Here is a 17,129-nt window from a genome sequence, read left to right as displayed (position 1 = left end):
ATGACAGAAAACAAAAGATTAACCCAATTAGTTAAGTAAAAGAAAAGCTTTGGCTTTGTTATTGTAAAAGGAATAAGACAGGTAATGCATTAAAAGTAGATTACTGAATCAGAGTTTGAAACTGTAAACACAACATTGTATTTCTAACTAAAGTTTTAGGATGTTTTGTATTTGCATACTTTAAGCTCTTCAGCATATTTTCAACCATGCAATTATTTTCATTACCTGTAGAGAATGTGGCTCAGCACTGCTCTTATCAGCTCAGAGACTGTATGTAGTGCCATATGCACGTCAGACCACAGAATTATTTATATACTGTAGCTTGTAAGGGAGTCCCTGACAATGACCCATAAATAATCTGATTCACTCTCAGTACAGTGCAAAAGGCCTCCCTTTACTTATGGGAAATAAAACTCCAACCATAATTTCACATACAATTTCCCCCCAGCTAATCATATGTAAATGTTGTATTTATATGCAAATGTTCAATTACCCTTATATTCCTTTCAGGTTGTTTGAAACTAGCCCTGCATAGGTCCACATGTCCACACATATGTGTACCACATACAGGAACACATAGGACTGTACCCACAAGAAATACAAACTGACCTGAACGTTGGAAAACATAAAAATGACATATTCACATCATTTTACATACAGCTAGACATACCAGACAAATAAGTGATTTCAAAAGTAAGTCAGGAGATTGATAAGAGGATGTGGGGCTTTTGGTGGGAAGATGGGAGAGGGTATGGATGAGCGATGGGGATGAGCAGAGTGACCTAGAACACACGCATCACATGGTGCCCCCCCACCCCACACATACCCACATCACACGGGGCAGGGAGCAAGCAGCCTGCGAGGCTCCTTTGCCCATCTGGGAGGATTTCCTACAGCAGGCTGGCTCTCCATCCTACCCCAAGGGGGGAGGAAGAGTATGATAGACTTGATGATACAGAACAAAGTACTCAGTTTCTTTTATTAGTACAGAATGCATGAAAATTTTGAAATTAGTTGGAAATAATATTAGATGATAGTGGTGATGCTGATTTGACCAACACGAAGGACAGTGTCACCATACCTTCAGTGCCATGATAGCTGCTTATGAGCAAAGACTGCTATGATTAGATTTATAAATGACTGAATCTTACCATCGGGAATTTGCTTCACAGAGCACTAGAGAACTATGGAAAGTACTGGAAAGAGAAACCTGTAACATAAAGGTGGCAAACTTGAAAAAAAAAGAGGAATTGCAATTTGCAGGTTAGGTTTAAAGGGGACAAGATAAGGCAGGGAAAGAGCAGAGGGAGAAGTAGGTACAGGAGAGAAGGGCACAGAGTAGAACAATGGGGCATGTGTCTTCAGTTGTGGGGAGTGAAGACTGAAACCCTCGTACAAGAGAGCCTAGGAGATGGTGAGGGTAAAAGAGACCCAAAGAGGAGACCTGTGTAACTGAAATAGTGAAAGGAGAAACAGGCTTGATAACTGACTGGCTTCATGCCTCACACTATGGAAACATATCAACATAGTGCCAGGCTTCACTTGTCCAGCTTAATTTGCTCTTTCTGGATTCTCTTAGACATGAGATAATCATCACAGACCCCATGCAGGTCCTGTCCTATGTATGCAAAGCACCACAGAGTGTGTATCCTGCAAGCATTCCTGAAACCAGCAAGCATTCCTGCGAGGCCTGGGCTCCGAGGGAGATGGGGTGGAATCCTGACCTAGCTTCCTGCTGCCCACAGGATCTGGGCAAGTGTTCCCATGGTAATTCCTGCTTGGAAGGGTGCCGTGAAGACTAGCTACAAAAGCAGTCATGTGTGCGAAGTGCTGAGCATGGCTCTGGGTCATCCTCAGGGCTGGGTGGACAGCTGCCCTCCTCATGCACACCTTGGGCTGCAGAAAGTTCCTCTTGCTTGGTGAGCGGGCAGAGGTGGTCTTCATTCTGTGTCCACACAGTGTCACTACCAAAAGACCTATCGTGTTTCACATCTCCAGAAATACATTTTCTGCTAATACAGCATCACCAGTTAAATTAGTGCAACATCCCTATGGCTATGTGCTCCTCCTTCACTGCCCAACAGCCCCTTCCCCACCCTACCAGCACCCTTCTGTGTGTTCTTTTCTTGCCAAACTTGCTGCTCAGTGATTTCATCCATTGCCTTTTATATTTATTTAAAATACTTATATACATATATATTTATATAAAATCATCCATCCCTGATTTATATATCTAGTGTAGATTTGAACTCCAAACTTGAATGTCTTCACTTACATGTGTCACATCAGTCTTAGAGTTAATATGTCTGAAATGGAATATCCAAATATATACTTGTGAGCCAGTGAAGGGATGGTACCTGAATGCCCCAAGGGCCAGAATCCTCCTCCTCCTCACCAGTGGACCCAGCCCAGGGTGTCACATGTCAATAACAGTCAGTGGCATTTTGTCACTGTATAAATTGTGGATCTGTTTTCCCTAGTCTTCTGAGAGTCCTCAGACCTCTTGGGATGGAGACCACATCCTGCTCCTCCCCAGTTCCACTGAAGAACCCCCACAATGCCTTGCACAGAGTGAATACATATTAACTGCTGGTTGAGTTGAATTTTTGCTGAATCCTTCCCATAGTCATCAAACTTTCATTCCAAGGAGCCTCATCCACAGTACAATGGCCCCAGTATACTTCTCCTTCAATGCCATCAAGAACCAAAAGCAGACACCAGAAGCACACAAGCCCCTTCCCTATGGCTCTTGCTTCTGCTCCTGTGGTTTGGCACCATTCGGCATCTCCCACAATTCCAGGACCTTGGCAGTTGGATGAAACCATACTATGTACACCCAAGCTGAAAGAGGAAAGGACCTGACAGCACAAGGAGGCACACCTACAGGCCATTCTCTGAACCTACTGTGTTCCATTCTCTTCTCCTCTGCATCGGGGAGAGGCCCTCCTCAACTGATCATCTCCTTCCACATCAACACATCAGGGAATCTCTTAGGGGTCCTCAGTCTAACCCTCAGTAGGGGCCCAAGGGATAGGACAGTCTTGGAGAGGCAGCCCCTGCTTGGTAGTGTCTTCCTTGGCTCACTAGAGCTGTGTTGTGGATAGGGTGAGGCTCACTTAGGGAGGCGGTTGGGGAGAGGACTGGGGAGTGGGCATGAGGCTGCCACAGGTGTTGCTAATACTCAGACAGCCCCTCTGACAGTGACCCCTACAACCCCGTGAAAATGGATCTCTCAGTATTTCTTCTTCTTTCCCCACCTGCAGATCAAACATACACTCCACACCTTAGCAGGGCCATACAGGGTTCCAAGTTGCAAGAGGCTGCCTCTAATTCCACCATTTTCTCTCTTAAAGAGGAAGTCGTATCCAAATTGAGTGAATGACTGACATTTGTGTAGGGACAATCTTGAATGTGCTCTAATTAATACATATTTTAAAAGACAATTGGCACCAGCCCTGCCACAGCCATCTAATCTGAGCAAAACTGTTTGGATCCTATGATGGGGAAGTACAGAGGAAAAGAAGAAAATAAAAATGCATGAAGATATTCAGAAAATAGTTATTGACTGTGACATGGGGGGTATGTGACTGGTCCCAATCTAATTATGTTAGAAGTTTTGTACTTGATTAAGCATCAGTTTGCTAGAATTTAGGGGACAACTAAAGTATAATTTTTTTATATCCCTTAATAGTTAATAATTACTAAGTGCTCATTGCCTGCTTTATGAAGCATATGTGATTCAAATTCCACCCAAAACCAATTCTAAAAGGCAGTTATAGGACTGCCTGGGATTTATATGGAGTACTACTTAAAATATATGGACTATTAATTAAGAGTTAGAGTTTTGCTATACTGAGATTCTTCTTATAACAGCACTTCTAAACAGCCAATTCTAAAGTCCTTGATAAATCATGTCATCTAAAAAATATACATTTAATGAATCAGTCTTGGTTGGTCTGATGGTTTAAGGTCATAAAGTCCAATAATACTTATTTGACCCTGCAGATATAGGGCTAAGAAATCTAGAAAGAGGGAGCAAGTATCTCTAAGAGATAAGTTTCTATAATGTTAAATAAATAAACAAACAAACCTTGGGAGGAAAGGGACTAATAGAGCAATAGGGTGGCTGTACCTATTAGGGTGGCTATATTTTAAAAAATGGAAAATAGTGTTACCCAGGAGGTGGAGAAAACTAGAAACCTGGTGTGTGGCTGGTATATGTATAAAATGGTACTGCTGTGAAAGCAGGAGGGTGGTTCCTCAAAAAATTAAATATAGTTACCATATGATCAGCATTTCCACTTCAGGGTATATACCCAAAAGAATGGGAAGCAATGAGTCAAACAGAGATGTGCACACCAGTATTCATAGCACAATAGCCAAAAGGTGGGGACAACCCAAGAATCTGTCAACAGATGAATGGATGAACAGAGTGTGGTTTGTAGAAACAATGAAAGATATTCAGCCTTGAACAGGAATGAAATTGTGACACATGCTATACAACATGGATGACCTTTGTAAAACACTATGCTAAGAGAAATAAACCAGACACAAAAGGACGAATATTTTATGATTCCAGGTACTTAGGATACGCAAACTCATAAAGACAGAAAGTGGAATAGAAGTTACCAGGGGCTCAGGAGGAGGGAGAAATAGGGAGTTAGTGTTTAATGGATACAAAGTTCCTGTTTGGGATGATGGAAGCGTTCTGATGATGGTTGTACAATATTGTCGGTGTACTTAACACCACTGAATTGTACTCTTAAAAATTGCTGAAGTGGTAAATTTTATGTTACGTATATTTTTCCACAATTTAAAAAACCTTTATAATCCCTTAAAATGTTATACAAATGAAGATGATTGTTGAGTTAGGATTAATGGGATTGCATTTACAATCAATCTCTCTTTAAAAAAGTGAAGTATGAATGAAATTACTTTGTCATTATTTGTTACATTTTATTAAAGAGTGACCATCCATCCAGATAAACTTTAATAAAAATTTATTTATGCCCCATCCCCTTCCAAGAAGAATTTGAGGTAGTTTAAGCACATCAGAGTAATGAGATCAAATTTAATCAATGTAAGACAAAATATAGAAACTGAGATAAAAAAGAAGAGGAAACAGATGGGGCATCAGCTACAGAGCAAAACTCTCAACTTTCAGCCTTCCCGGGGCAAGGGAGGTATTTGTATTCATTAGGTTTTAAATTAATGCTTTAAAAAGCCCATTGATTTCACACGATCATTGTATGGGTCTGTGCTTCAGATAGTCACCATTTGCAGCTCTGGGATTTGTTCTGTAAGTACAGAACACCTAATCAAAACGAAGAAGGAGGTAAAACTAAGAACGTGTTTTCCCAAGTCAACCCTCCGTACCTATTCTGTGGTTAATGAAACAGGCTCCTGGAGTTACCCGCCCAGCTGGCCAGTCTCCTACCCTTCCCCCTGGGCTCCTACATCTGGTCTACACTGCAGCCTGGCTTGACAACCACTTCCTTTCTTTTTTAAGCTCAGCTTAAGCATCGTTCAGCTAAAAACTGGCGGTGTGTCCCGTACTCCTGGTTCAGTTAGGGCCCCTCCTCTGAGCCTGACTCCCCTGCTGCCTGTTACTCACCACACTGCTTCGGTGTCATTGGTTTCCTGTCTCTGCCATTAGACAATGAGCTGACTGAAGCCTAGAATTATGGTACTTTTCTCTAGCTCAAGTGACTATAATGATGCCTGGTTCACAGTAGGGAGCCAATAAGTGTTTGGTAAGTGGATCTAATAATTTTTGTCTGGGAAGCAAAGAGGAGACTCTGGTATTAAGGTCACCTGAAGCTATTACAAAGAGTTTTCATGGAAGAGGTAGGATGGGACCTGAGGTTACAAGAATGATTAGAACGGAAAGAAAATGTAAAATAACAGTAACACTAGCCTAATTAAAGATAGAGAGGTGGCTAAAAGGAGTGGGTCAGATTAGTGTTACTTAATTGAATAGCAAAACATCTGCATTAAATCATCTGGGGTGCTTGTGAAAGTTATAGAGTCCATGGTAGCCCCCACCCACCTCACCCCCCATTCTCAATCTGTAGGTCTGTATTTATCTTTAGACGAAGCTCCCTAAGTGGATTCTTATCACCAGTATGGAGAGTTTTGAAATCCTGGAAGGAACATTGGCAGTTGTGAGCAATTGAAAAGCTCTTTTAAGTTTTTGAAGAAGGAAAATGATGGCATGATGGAAATGGAGCTTTAGGAAGAGCAGAGGCCGGTGGTCTGCAAAATAGATTGTTTGGAATGAGATCTCAGAGGCAAGCCTGAGTTACTCGTAAGGCACCAAGGTTTTCAAGATGAGAGGAATGGAGAGTTTGCTCTGTATTGGTAGCACCAGAAATGGAGAAGTAGCAGTGGCTCCAGGAGGCATGTTGAGAGATAAATGGTGAGTCTTGATGACAGACTGATTATATAGATGAAAATGGTAGGGAGGGGTTTAAAATGACAACTGTTTTAGGGACCCTAGGAAAATGGCATTCCACAGATCTGCTATTTCTGTCTAATGAGTTCTGTTTCAACATGAGGTGATAAAGGTGTCTGAGAGGTGTCCAGGTGATGATGTAGATGCTGTGTGTAGAATGGCAGCAGGCTTAAGCATGACCAAAGATCTAGGAGGAAGACAAAGATGTGGGAGAGTCAACAGCATGGGTACAGAGTGAGGAAGGAAGCTGGATACCTGAGTTCAACCTTTGGAAGCAGCAACATTAGACAGGAGGAGGAAGATGAAGCAAGTTGGGAATAGAGGAGAAACAGGAGGGTGGTGAAATGAAGATTGAATAATGAAGAGAAACCAACGGAAGAGCAAGGTTTAAGAAGGTAAATATCCATTATGTCAGATGCTCTAGATTTTGAGAGGGGTAAGAAGAGACCTTTCAATTTAGCAAAGAGGGTATTAGATGAAAACTAATTTTTATAAAGTGAAAATGTGTAATACTTTCTGATGTGTATGATGTGATCTATCATGTGAGAAGTATATGAAAACTTGATGTCAAGTTGTGTTGACAATTAATGAGCAAAAATAAACTTCTGACAGGCTGGTTCCCAAAAGGATACTTTTCTATTGGAAAGCAGGGAAATGCATTGGATTTGGCAGGGGTGGGGGGAAGGGGGAAACACGGTGGGGGGGTGGGGAGAGTAGTTTGAAAGGGGGAACAGATTAGGATGCAAGGCCGAAGAAGAAACTTATCAGAAAATCCTAACATGTATGCACTGTAATGATCTTGCTTACCAAACAGAATTGCATTCATTTTTTTAAAAAGATTCCATTCTTGCCTTTTGGTAATAGTGTCATCAGAAACAAACATGAGGTGTGTTATAGAATGAAAATAGATATCCAAAGCTCTGTTTTTTTATGCTACTTTGAAATATGGCTTCAGAGAAGAAATCATCTCTTAAAACTGTAAGCCTTCATTTCTTTCTTAATGACCTGGGGACAAGGGGTCAGAGGGATGGGGGGGTCCAATTTAAATGTAAAACAAAATGCCACATGTACTGTAATGTAGAATACTGGAGTGCAAGCTTATCTGACATCTTCAACTCCATTTGGTATTGTAATTACAGTGCTCCTTCTCTGGGTAGATAGTCATCAGGGCATAAAGTGCTCTAGGTGTTTAAAGGATTTTAAATTATACTTGAGTACTGCCAATGTTTTCTATTCTTCATCTCCATTGTAATATATTTGATGACCTTAGATGTTAAATCCTTGAGATCTTTTTCTGTGAACAAAGTTATATGCTTTGAAATAGTAAAGCAGGCAATCATAAGCATCATAAATTTTCTCCTATGTTATAAAGTTATTTCAAAGGAAAACAGGGAAGAAAAAAGAATCTCATACCAGTGGTGGGAAGACTCTTTTTTTTTTTTTAAATTTGAACTGAAATGTGGGCTACCGAGTGTTCAGGGGACTTCTATCATTGGGATTTATCTGTTACACTCAAACAAGTAAAATGAAGCAGTTGAATGAGATTTCTAGAGTGTTTTCCAAACTATGAACTGGTCCACAACCTGACAAGGTTTTTTTTTCTTCTGAGTTGTGAATATTTTCTTGTGTCAGATTACTAAAAACTCCTGAGAGTCTCTAAATTCTTACATCATTGTTCAATAATAAAATTGATTTCTGCCTATCACCTAGTTATTTCTGCCTTCTGACTTCACTTATTTCACTTAATTGTCAATAATACACCCTTAAACAGAGTTGCCAAGTGGCTTAAGCCAGTACTTCATGAGGTCATAAGAGGCTGGCTATACTCTGGATTTCTGGAAATGCTTAACTCTTGCTCTGGTCCTACTTGATGTCATGGCTCATAGAAGCAGATGGATCTTGAGGCCTGTAGTTCCTTCTGACACAGAGCTCTCATCATTTCAGCATGATTTGTAAAAAGCAAAGGAAACTAATAAATCAGTGACTCTTGTTAACTAAGTATGATCTTAAAGTAACTTTTTGATACTCTTTATACTTCTTAAAATTGTATCCTCTGTCAGTGGCTATCCTTTAAATCAGTCTTGTCTTATAATAAGCATTTATAAATAAGTACAAAAATAGTCATTTTAGGAAGGAATAATTATTGAACTATAAAATATGTGAATTGTTGGATTTATTTCTCTCTCTCAAATGGGACTTATATGCATTACTTCCAGTAACATTCATTGTAAAATGTCATAAAAACCATTTTTAAATTATAAAAATTATAAAAATTAAATCATAAAAAATAAAATTTTTAATTATATTAAAATTAACTTTTTAATTATAAAAGGGATAAATGTTTAATTTTCTAAAAATCAAAGATTGTAGAAGGTTGTTAAGTAAAATGTAGACATTTTCCTTCCCTATTTCTAGCCTTCAGTGTCACTCACCACAGTTAACAATGTCTTAAGTTTCTTTGCGTAAATTTTCTAAGCACATACAATTTTACAATATGTATGTATACACACTCATTTTTACACTAATAGTGATGCTATGCATACTGCTCTCCATCTTGGATTTTTTAAAATTCACTTAAAATATCTGGACTGTCATATCAACATGGTTCAATTGGCTTCATTTTTTTAAAAAAACTGCATGGCACAACATTATATTTATGTACTGTAATTTATTGATGTGTATTATAGTAATTTCCAGTTTATATATGGTTGTTGTTAAAGTTCTATTGTTCAAATGACAGCAATTAACATTATTGGAAATTCATGATATTGCTGAGTCAAAGAGCATGTGTTTTAAATTTTGATGAGATATTTCCAAGTTACCTTGCATAAATTTATACTTCCACTAATATTGTCCATATTTCCACATCTTCATCTATCAGTCTTCCTTTGAGATATGAAATCTCTGCCATTCATACTTCTTTTTTCTATGCCTTTGTTGGATTAGTGTGCACTGAGCATTTTTTTCATAAAACTAATAGCCATTTGTATGTTTTCATGAATTTCCTGTTATGCACTTTGATTATTTGTCCCTCTCCATAATCCATTTTATGAGAGAAAAGAAATCCTTTACTAGGATAGGTCATGCTTAAGCCTGCTGCCATTCTACACACAGCATGGCATAGATAACCTAGGATAGATAACCCACCAACAGTTCATAGGTAACCATAAATGTATGTATTCTATACATGAACACTTACATAAACACTGACTCTCTTGAGAATGCCCGAAAAATAATCTGTGGCTACACAGCCTGAGGAAAGAAAGAAAACTGTCTGGAGATAGATGTGAGACTGGCCTCACTCTTCAATTAGTTTTCTCTTGCTACAAAAAATGACCACAGACTTAGCAGCTCAGCTCACAGTTGCCCTGGGCCAGGAGTGTGGGCACAGCATGACTGGCTTTTTGTGCCTGTCCCACAGAGCCAACATCAAGGTGCTGGCCTGCTGTATTTGGTGTCCTTTTCTAAGTTCATGTGGTTGTGTCAGCATTCAGTTCCTTACAATTGTAGGACTGAAGTCCCTGTTTCCTTGCTGACTGTCACCTGGGAGCCATTCTCAATACCAAGAGGCTGCCTGTTTTCCTGGCCATGTGGCCCCTTCATCTCCAAGCCAGCAAAGAGAATATCCTTTGTGTCAAATCCATCCCATGCTTCCAGCCTCTCTGACTCTTAGACCCATATCTGAGGAGTTCATGTGATTAGTACAGGCCCGCCCAGCAAGGTAATCTACCTGTCTTAAAGTCAACTGATTTGGAACAAAACACAATGGCAAAATCCCTTCACAGCAGCACCAAATTAGTGTTTGATTGAGTAACTGGGTGTACACTGGGTGTGTGTACACCAGGAGCTAGGAATCTTGGGGGCCATCCTAGAATTCTGCCTGCCACATCTGCCACCTGCCTTCCTCAAGGGAGGCAATCAGAGCTCATGTCTTCCGGCTGAAGAAATCTGTCACACAGAAACATCACATGCCAGAGGAAGAGGGCATGACTGGCATCCATCTAACCCTATCTGCAACAAAATACATTCATGTGGGTCAAAGATCTTGATGTGAGCAATGAAACAGCAGAAAGCTGGAGAGAAAATCTAGGAAACTATACATACAGTGTAGAGGTCAGGCAGTCCTTCCTGACTGAGGATCCAAACCTGGTATTTCTAACTCCAGTTCTGCCCTCTTGACCCCCATGCTATCTATGGCTCTCTGGAGGATAGGTCATTTGCTGGCTGCCCAGATGGATTTAAAGCCCTCTAACCTTACCATTTCTTCTTATATCAGTATGATCAGAGCATGCTTTTGTGAGATGTGGGCCTTGAGTGTTCAGTAGAAATGATGAACTGACCACAACCCAAGTAGGTGAGCCAGTAAGGGGAATTGTATTGGTGAATGTTATTCTAAAAGAATTCTAACAAACTCACCCCTCTCTTTCTCTTTCATCTACCCACGTGTGGCTGTGATTCAGGCGCATTATATGTGATTTGCTTGAAACTGAAGACAGTTATATAAAAGAGATCAAGAGCATAATTGATGTAAGTAGATGGGAGGGGGTGTTAAGCACATGTTCCAACTGGAGATGTTTTGTTGTGCAAAGAGACTCAAAATAGTTGCCATATGTCTGTAGAATTCCCACCGAGGTTTCAGGTCTTATAATATCGTAAGTCTTTCCAGTGGGAATAAGAACATTCCTATGACTGTTGAGCCATGCAACCAAATCACTTCCAGAGGACTGTGCCATTCATACTGAGTCTAGAAATGCCCAGTTAGGTTCAGCACATGCTTGCCAATAATGGATATAATTCAAATGTCTTTGATAATTTAATAAAGGGGAATTGTTTCTTATTGTTTTATGTAGCACTTTTTTTTTCTTTTTTTTGCTTGAGAGTGAAAAATGTGTACTTACCCTAAGGGAATAATCTTGAGGAATAAGCCATATGTACAAAGTTACGATAGAATTTTTTTACAATAAAATATCAGAAGCTAAATGTCCAATAAAAAAGAGAAAGGTCATTAAAGTGTGAAATACATGCTAAATGAAATATTCAACTATTACAAAATAACTATTTTTAATAGTATGTAGCAACCCTGAAAAAATGCTTGTCAATACAATATATGTAGAAATTTACAAGCAGAGTCTAAAGTATATATGGAAAGCAATACAAGTTATGAGTATACTATTATAATGTAAAATAAGCCTTTGAAGGAAATACAATAAATCAATAATAATTGCATCAGGTCATAAAGCAATGGGTAATTTTTTTCCTTTCATATTTGACTTCTGTGACAACTATCTTAAACATATATTTGTGCTTCCTATAAAAATGCCATTTTATCATCATTGCCATTTAACATCTTCTGAGGATTGATAAGTGAGGAAAATAACATCAAAAGAAATATTTGGCATTCCAGCAAATTGTCAGGAAATATGTGTGCCATATTCCCCAATTACTTTATTCAAGTTTTGGCCCCTCAAATAGCTAATTCAGATAATCTCTTCTGTTCCTATCTGTAAAAACCTACCTTGTTTCTACCTTTGCAGGGATATATCATGCCAATGGACTTTATTTGGCTGAAGCATCTGATTCCAGATGTTCTTCAGAATAACAAGGACTTTCTCTTTGGAAATATTAGAGAACTTTATGAATTTCACAGCAGGTATATAATAATTCAAATTATCAGGGAAAATGGAAAGTAAGAGAAGGGTGGAAATCAGAAGGGTAAAATTTGGGGAAGAAAGTGCTTAGCCATTTCCAGGCTTAAGCACATAGCCCAGAGTCAGTGAATGAGGTAGGGATGGGGTGGAATGGGATGAGAATGAGGAGAGAAATGGCACAAGATCCCCGAGGAAGAAGAGAAAAGACATTAATGGAGCATGTATTAGGTGTCAGGCATTAATGTATTCATTTGTGTGTTCCTTTGCCTGTTTATCTATTTATGTGTCAGCATTTATTGAGCACCTGTTCTGTGCCAGGCTCTGTGCTCAGCATCAGGAATGCAAAGATGGCCCAGACACGCAGTCCACACAGCTATTATCATCAGGTGGTGCTGGGAACTAGGGTGTTAGAAAATGCTAACTGGTCAAACAAGTCCTTTTAGCCCAGGGCTGCTTGGATGTTGAGTTCTAGGGAACTAGGGGAGGAAGGGACTTTAGAAATCATCTTCCAGCCCTTTCATTTCACAGATGAGGAACCTGCTGCTCATTTACTTACTTTGCTCACTTTAATGACCCCGAGATCACATACCTAGTTGGTGGATGAGAAAAGACTGCTTGGTGCACTGAACCACAGTTGTTTCCTAACCACATCTCTTGTCCATTGGTCAGACACAAAACTGGAATGGAAACCCCATTTCTGCTACTTTCCCTGAAGAAGTTATTCAGCTTCTTTGAGCCTCAGGTTTTATATTATGAAATCCTGTCTTGCAAGGTTTGGTGGGGGATTAAGTGAGATATTGTTTGTGAGGCACTTAGCTTATGCCCAGCTTACAGTAAGCTCCCAAGTGGTGGCCGTACTGGCAGCACTTGCATGTAGCAGCAATCCCATCCCTAGTAACATTATCACTCAGCACCCAGCCTGTCTATGGCTAGTGCTTAGAATGAATCAGATAGCTGTGGGTGGCTTCAGGGAATTCTAGTAATGTCACAGGAAACATTTTTCCCCCAAAATCAGTGTGTTGAAGATGCAATAAACAATCATGTTGAAGATGCAAGAGCAATAAAGCCTGGAAAACAGCATTTTTCTAGGGAGCTCTTAAAAACGTATGTGATTTCACTTAAAAAAAAAAAATTAACTCCCTAACATGTACAAATGAAAGCTTTGTACTTTTCTTTCCCTAGGACTTTTCTAAAAGAGTTGGAAAAATGCACTGAAAACACTGAACTTCTGGCACGTTGCTTTCTCAAGAGAGTAAGTCTATGTTCCCTATAAATCAAAAGAACCATGTGATTAAAGTCCGCCTTGAATTTTCTGTGTAAGAGGCAAGGGCAAATGGAAATGTCCATGATCTGACCACTTATACCTGCCTTTTGAAAGCAAAGCAGGAGTCCTTTGCAGTCTTCACCCAGTGTGCCTTGAGTCCTCTTTGAGCTCACACTGGTAGGTGGGAACAATTTACAAGCCTGGCTTCCTGCAAAGTCTGATGAAATAGAAGTCTGGTCCCCCCAGGCCTTCTAAAGCACATGATCCTCTTCTGAATGACTGAGCTAACTGTTTTAGGACAATAATCACACAGCAGGCTAAAATTCCTCACTAAAATTATATTAACACTCTCAAGGGAAGTACTGATGCTGAACTAAAAATCTCAGAAAACGTATTTTCTCCCATCTTATTTCTTACACCACAGAGGATGGTTAGAAAATGTTAATTCTACAGCCTCTCCTATGTTTAGCACCCAATTTGTGAATTTCCTGTCCCATAACACCAAACCTCTGACTACTTCCCCACCACCACCACGCTGACCTCTTCCCCTGGCTGGTTCTTCACCCCAGCTTTGGGCAGTAAACAAGCTGTTTGGGCCAGTGGTGCTCCCTGGGAACTGGCACAGAGGACTGTTTTCCCCACACCACCCCCTTTCAGAGGACTGTACAGATGACCCTGGTGCCCTCTGCTTCTGAAGGCTTTCCCCTGTCCTCTCTCTCCCAACTAGCCCTTCTTTTCATTTTCTTCCTTGTTTTTCTTTTTATGAGCCTGGGAAAACAGATCAAACGACTTAAATTTTTTAGACAACCCAAATTATGGCTGATAAGTCTGAGAGCAGTACTTAAGATAAACTGAAAGCAAGTGGATGAAAGTCCCCAGGTTTCAAGATATTTACTATAGTGGAGAAACAGAGTCTTCAACCCTCAGAGCCTCTTCTGGCCTAGGAGACCCCTCGCATGGCCCTGTATGGGCTTCCCATGACAGCTCCATCATAGATTTTTCATCAAATGCCAGAATTCCAGATACACTAAAAGCTCTGTTGTATTCAATCTAATTAACTTCTTTTTGAATAGCCTTTACAGCATTATTAGTGTTTTATACAGTTTTTCAGTTTTACACTCATCAAACTAACAATGTGAAGTCTGGTTTCAGAGCTTAGAAATATTTTATAATTGCTTATGCCATGGCAAAAACATTTAAGTTGTTGAATGAGAAAAAAGGCCAAATACCTGTGGGAGGAAAAATGGATATCATAAAAAAAGAAATTATCCAAGTATGAGGAAATGGTCAGGGAATTGCTAGCTAAATTTTTTCCTTAGAAGAATTCCTCTCCTAAAGTTTTACAAAATTTGTTTAATCCCCCATGTTGGGAGAAACATCAGAAATCATTAATCCAGACCAAAAACTCTGATTGTAATCCCATGTGATTTATGATATTGGAGACAAAATACAGGTAATAGATTTTTATCAAGCACAAGGTTATCAGTCTGGGACAAATGGAGTAATTAAAAACCACAATGACCTAATCTTTGAAAATCTTTGGGAGAATTGGCTGCTGTTGTGCAAAAACTTGTTATTAGCCAAAAAGGTGAGCCCATCACCCTTTATTTACTACAGCAATTCACCTTTTTCTCAATAATATTTGTAGAATTTCACGAATCATGGAAATGAATTTTGAAATATTGCTCTGGCCAAGTGTTTTAATCAGACTCTTATAGCCTGTAGCATCCAGGAAGATTCTGCCCCAGAGACCAAGCTCTGTGTATAGCGTAATATTGTCAGCAGTTTACTTTGAGTTTCACTTGCTCTGAGATCTCACAGGGTGTGGTAGAAAAAACACTGAGATGGGACTCAGAAAACATAAATTCTTATCTAAGTCGAGCCACTTGCTATCTGCATGACCTCAAGTAAATCACTTAAACTCTTGGACTCTCACTTTTGTCTTCCATATAACAGACTTAATAATACCAATATGTAAAGTTGTTGTGAAACCAAGTAAAATACAGTGCATGCAGAAGGGCTCTCTCTACAAAGTACGAAGTGCTTTGATAATAGCTACCATTTGCTGGGTACTGTGCATGCATCAGGCATTTGCTGAAAGGTTTCTATACATCATCTCATTTAATCTCACAGCAATCATAGGAATTAACTGCTATTGTAGCCCATTTAACAGATGAGAAAATGGAAGTACAGGAAGGTTGAGCACCTGACTTCAGGCCATATAGTTTGTAAATGACAAAGCCAAGAACTGAACATGGGCCATCCACCATCAGAGCCCACAGTCTTAACCCATCAGCAGTCATGTCTCCCCTGTGTGCCTGTGAGTTTTCGGTAGCTATTTTTTTTTAGCCTCCTAATTTATTCTATAAGGAGTGAGGTACATCAGGCACTTTCATATACTGCTAGTTAGTATGCATCCTTTCTCTAAGGAATTTTCCATTGAAGGGCAAATTTAGGTCACTAGTTGTGTTTTGGTACTTGGCGGCCTGTTATGTTCTGTGGTGTTCAACACACAGACACAGGACCAAGGGGTGAAGGTTTGGGGAGTGCAGGGTTCAGCTCAGCATCCAGGTCCCTGAGAGGTCCCTGGGGAAAGGCGGCTGACTTTTGAAGACATTTCACTGTCTGGGAGGCTGGATCTCCAAAGTCTCTTCCAGCTTCTGAGTGTCTTCTGGTGGTGAGTGTTGAAGGCAGTGAAACCTTGAATTCTTTTAGGAGCTAAAGGTCAGTGTCTCTGTGCTCTGACAGATCAAATGCAGATAAGATGCCTTAATGAATTTGTAGTATTCTGTAAGCTGGGCCTTCAGTATGGCAGGAATGTTACCATGGCTGGACCACTGTGCTGCTGGGGCCACTGAGTCTAACAAACTGTACTTAGCACAGTGCCTGGCGCATAGAGAGCACCCGCTAGATAGTTCATGAGTGAATGAATAATGCATCTGTGATTGTTAAGCTCTGAATTATTATTCTAGTTCCTTAACCAGTCTGAACAACATTTCTGAAGGGCCTCCCATCCCAGATATGGGTGTGTGTGTGTATGTGTGTGTGTGTGTAATTTTTTCTGGAGAAAGGCAAAGGACAGCATTGTTGTAGTTCTTGAAGTAATGTGAAAAGACCACTTACAGTCCATCAGAAGGGAAGAGCAACAGAAATGAAAATCATTCACTACAGCAGGGTGTTTACAAGTAGACTAGATGTAGTTAAAGCTGTGAGGGGAAAAAAAATGACCCGTGGTGTCCACATGAAGGACATCAAGAGTTGACCTGAGCAGGAAGATAGGGACCCGGAAATGCACACGAAACGGCTCCAGGGGCTTCCCCGCCAAGGCAGCCCGGGTTCTGTGGCGAATGAGCTGCTGTGGGCGGGGGTCTCCCGATGGAGCCGATAAAGCTGCACGCTGATTCCATAGGCGTGGAGTCAAGCCTTTCTATATAAAGTCATATCCTTTCTAACTGAAATATTGGCAGATGTATACCCACCTCTCTGGGTCTTTGATACGATGAGAATATAGGTCGCACAGCACTGGGAATCCCTCGGGATCTCTAACTGCAAGGTGGTCACCTAGCTGTGCCTGTCTGTGGCCCGGTGCTGCAGACTGAAGGTGGGACGAGAGAAGGCAGGGGCCATCAGCGACCAGCACTTTTTCTCACCGTTTCGTCACTCACTACACAGCTGTTTGTGAGACATTGCTGTCCTGGATAAGAGCAGAGGAGGAAGGATAAAGATAAAGACCAACTCCTGTTCATGAATTTACTTATTTATT

General features: G+C 40.3%; 1 protein-coding gene across 3 annotated transcripts in view; it reads left to right on the top strand.

Moving 5' to 3' along the window:
- MCF2L2 (MCF.2 cell line derived transforming sequence-like 2) overlaps window positions 1-17,129 on the top strand; it is a 274,274-nt gene that overhangs the window by 201,360 nt on the left and 55,785 nt on the right. For all 3 annotated transcript variants that reach the window (XM_036926717.2, XM_036926715.2, XM_036926718.2), the window contains 3 exons: window positions 10,915-10,981; window positions 11,989-12,104; window positions 13,285-13,354. In XM_036926717.2, coding sequence (XP_036782612.2) covers window positions 10,915-10,981; window positions 11,989-12,104; window positions 13,285-13,354 — 253 coding nt within the window. The remainder of the gene's footprint in view (window positions 1-10,914; window positions 10,982-11,988; window positions 12,105-13,284; window positions 13,355-17,129) is intronic.

The sequence above is a fragment of the Manis pentadactyla genome, chromosome 1, assembly GCF_030020395.1.
Source record: "Manis pentadactyla isolate mManPen7 chromosome 1, mManPen7.hap1, whole genome shotgun sequence".
Lineage (NCBI taxonomy): Eukaryota > Metazoa > Chordata > Mammalia > Pholidota > Manidae > Manis > Manis pentadactyla.
Note: the sequence above shows the minus strand (reverse complement) of the source record. Positions and strands in the feature narration are given on the sequence as shown.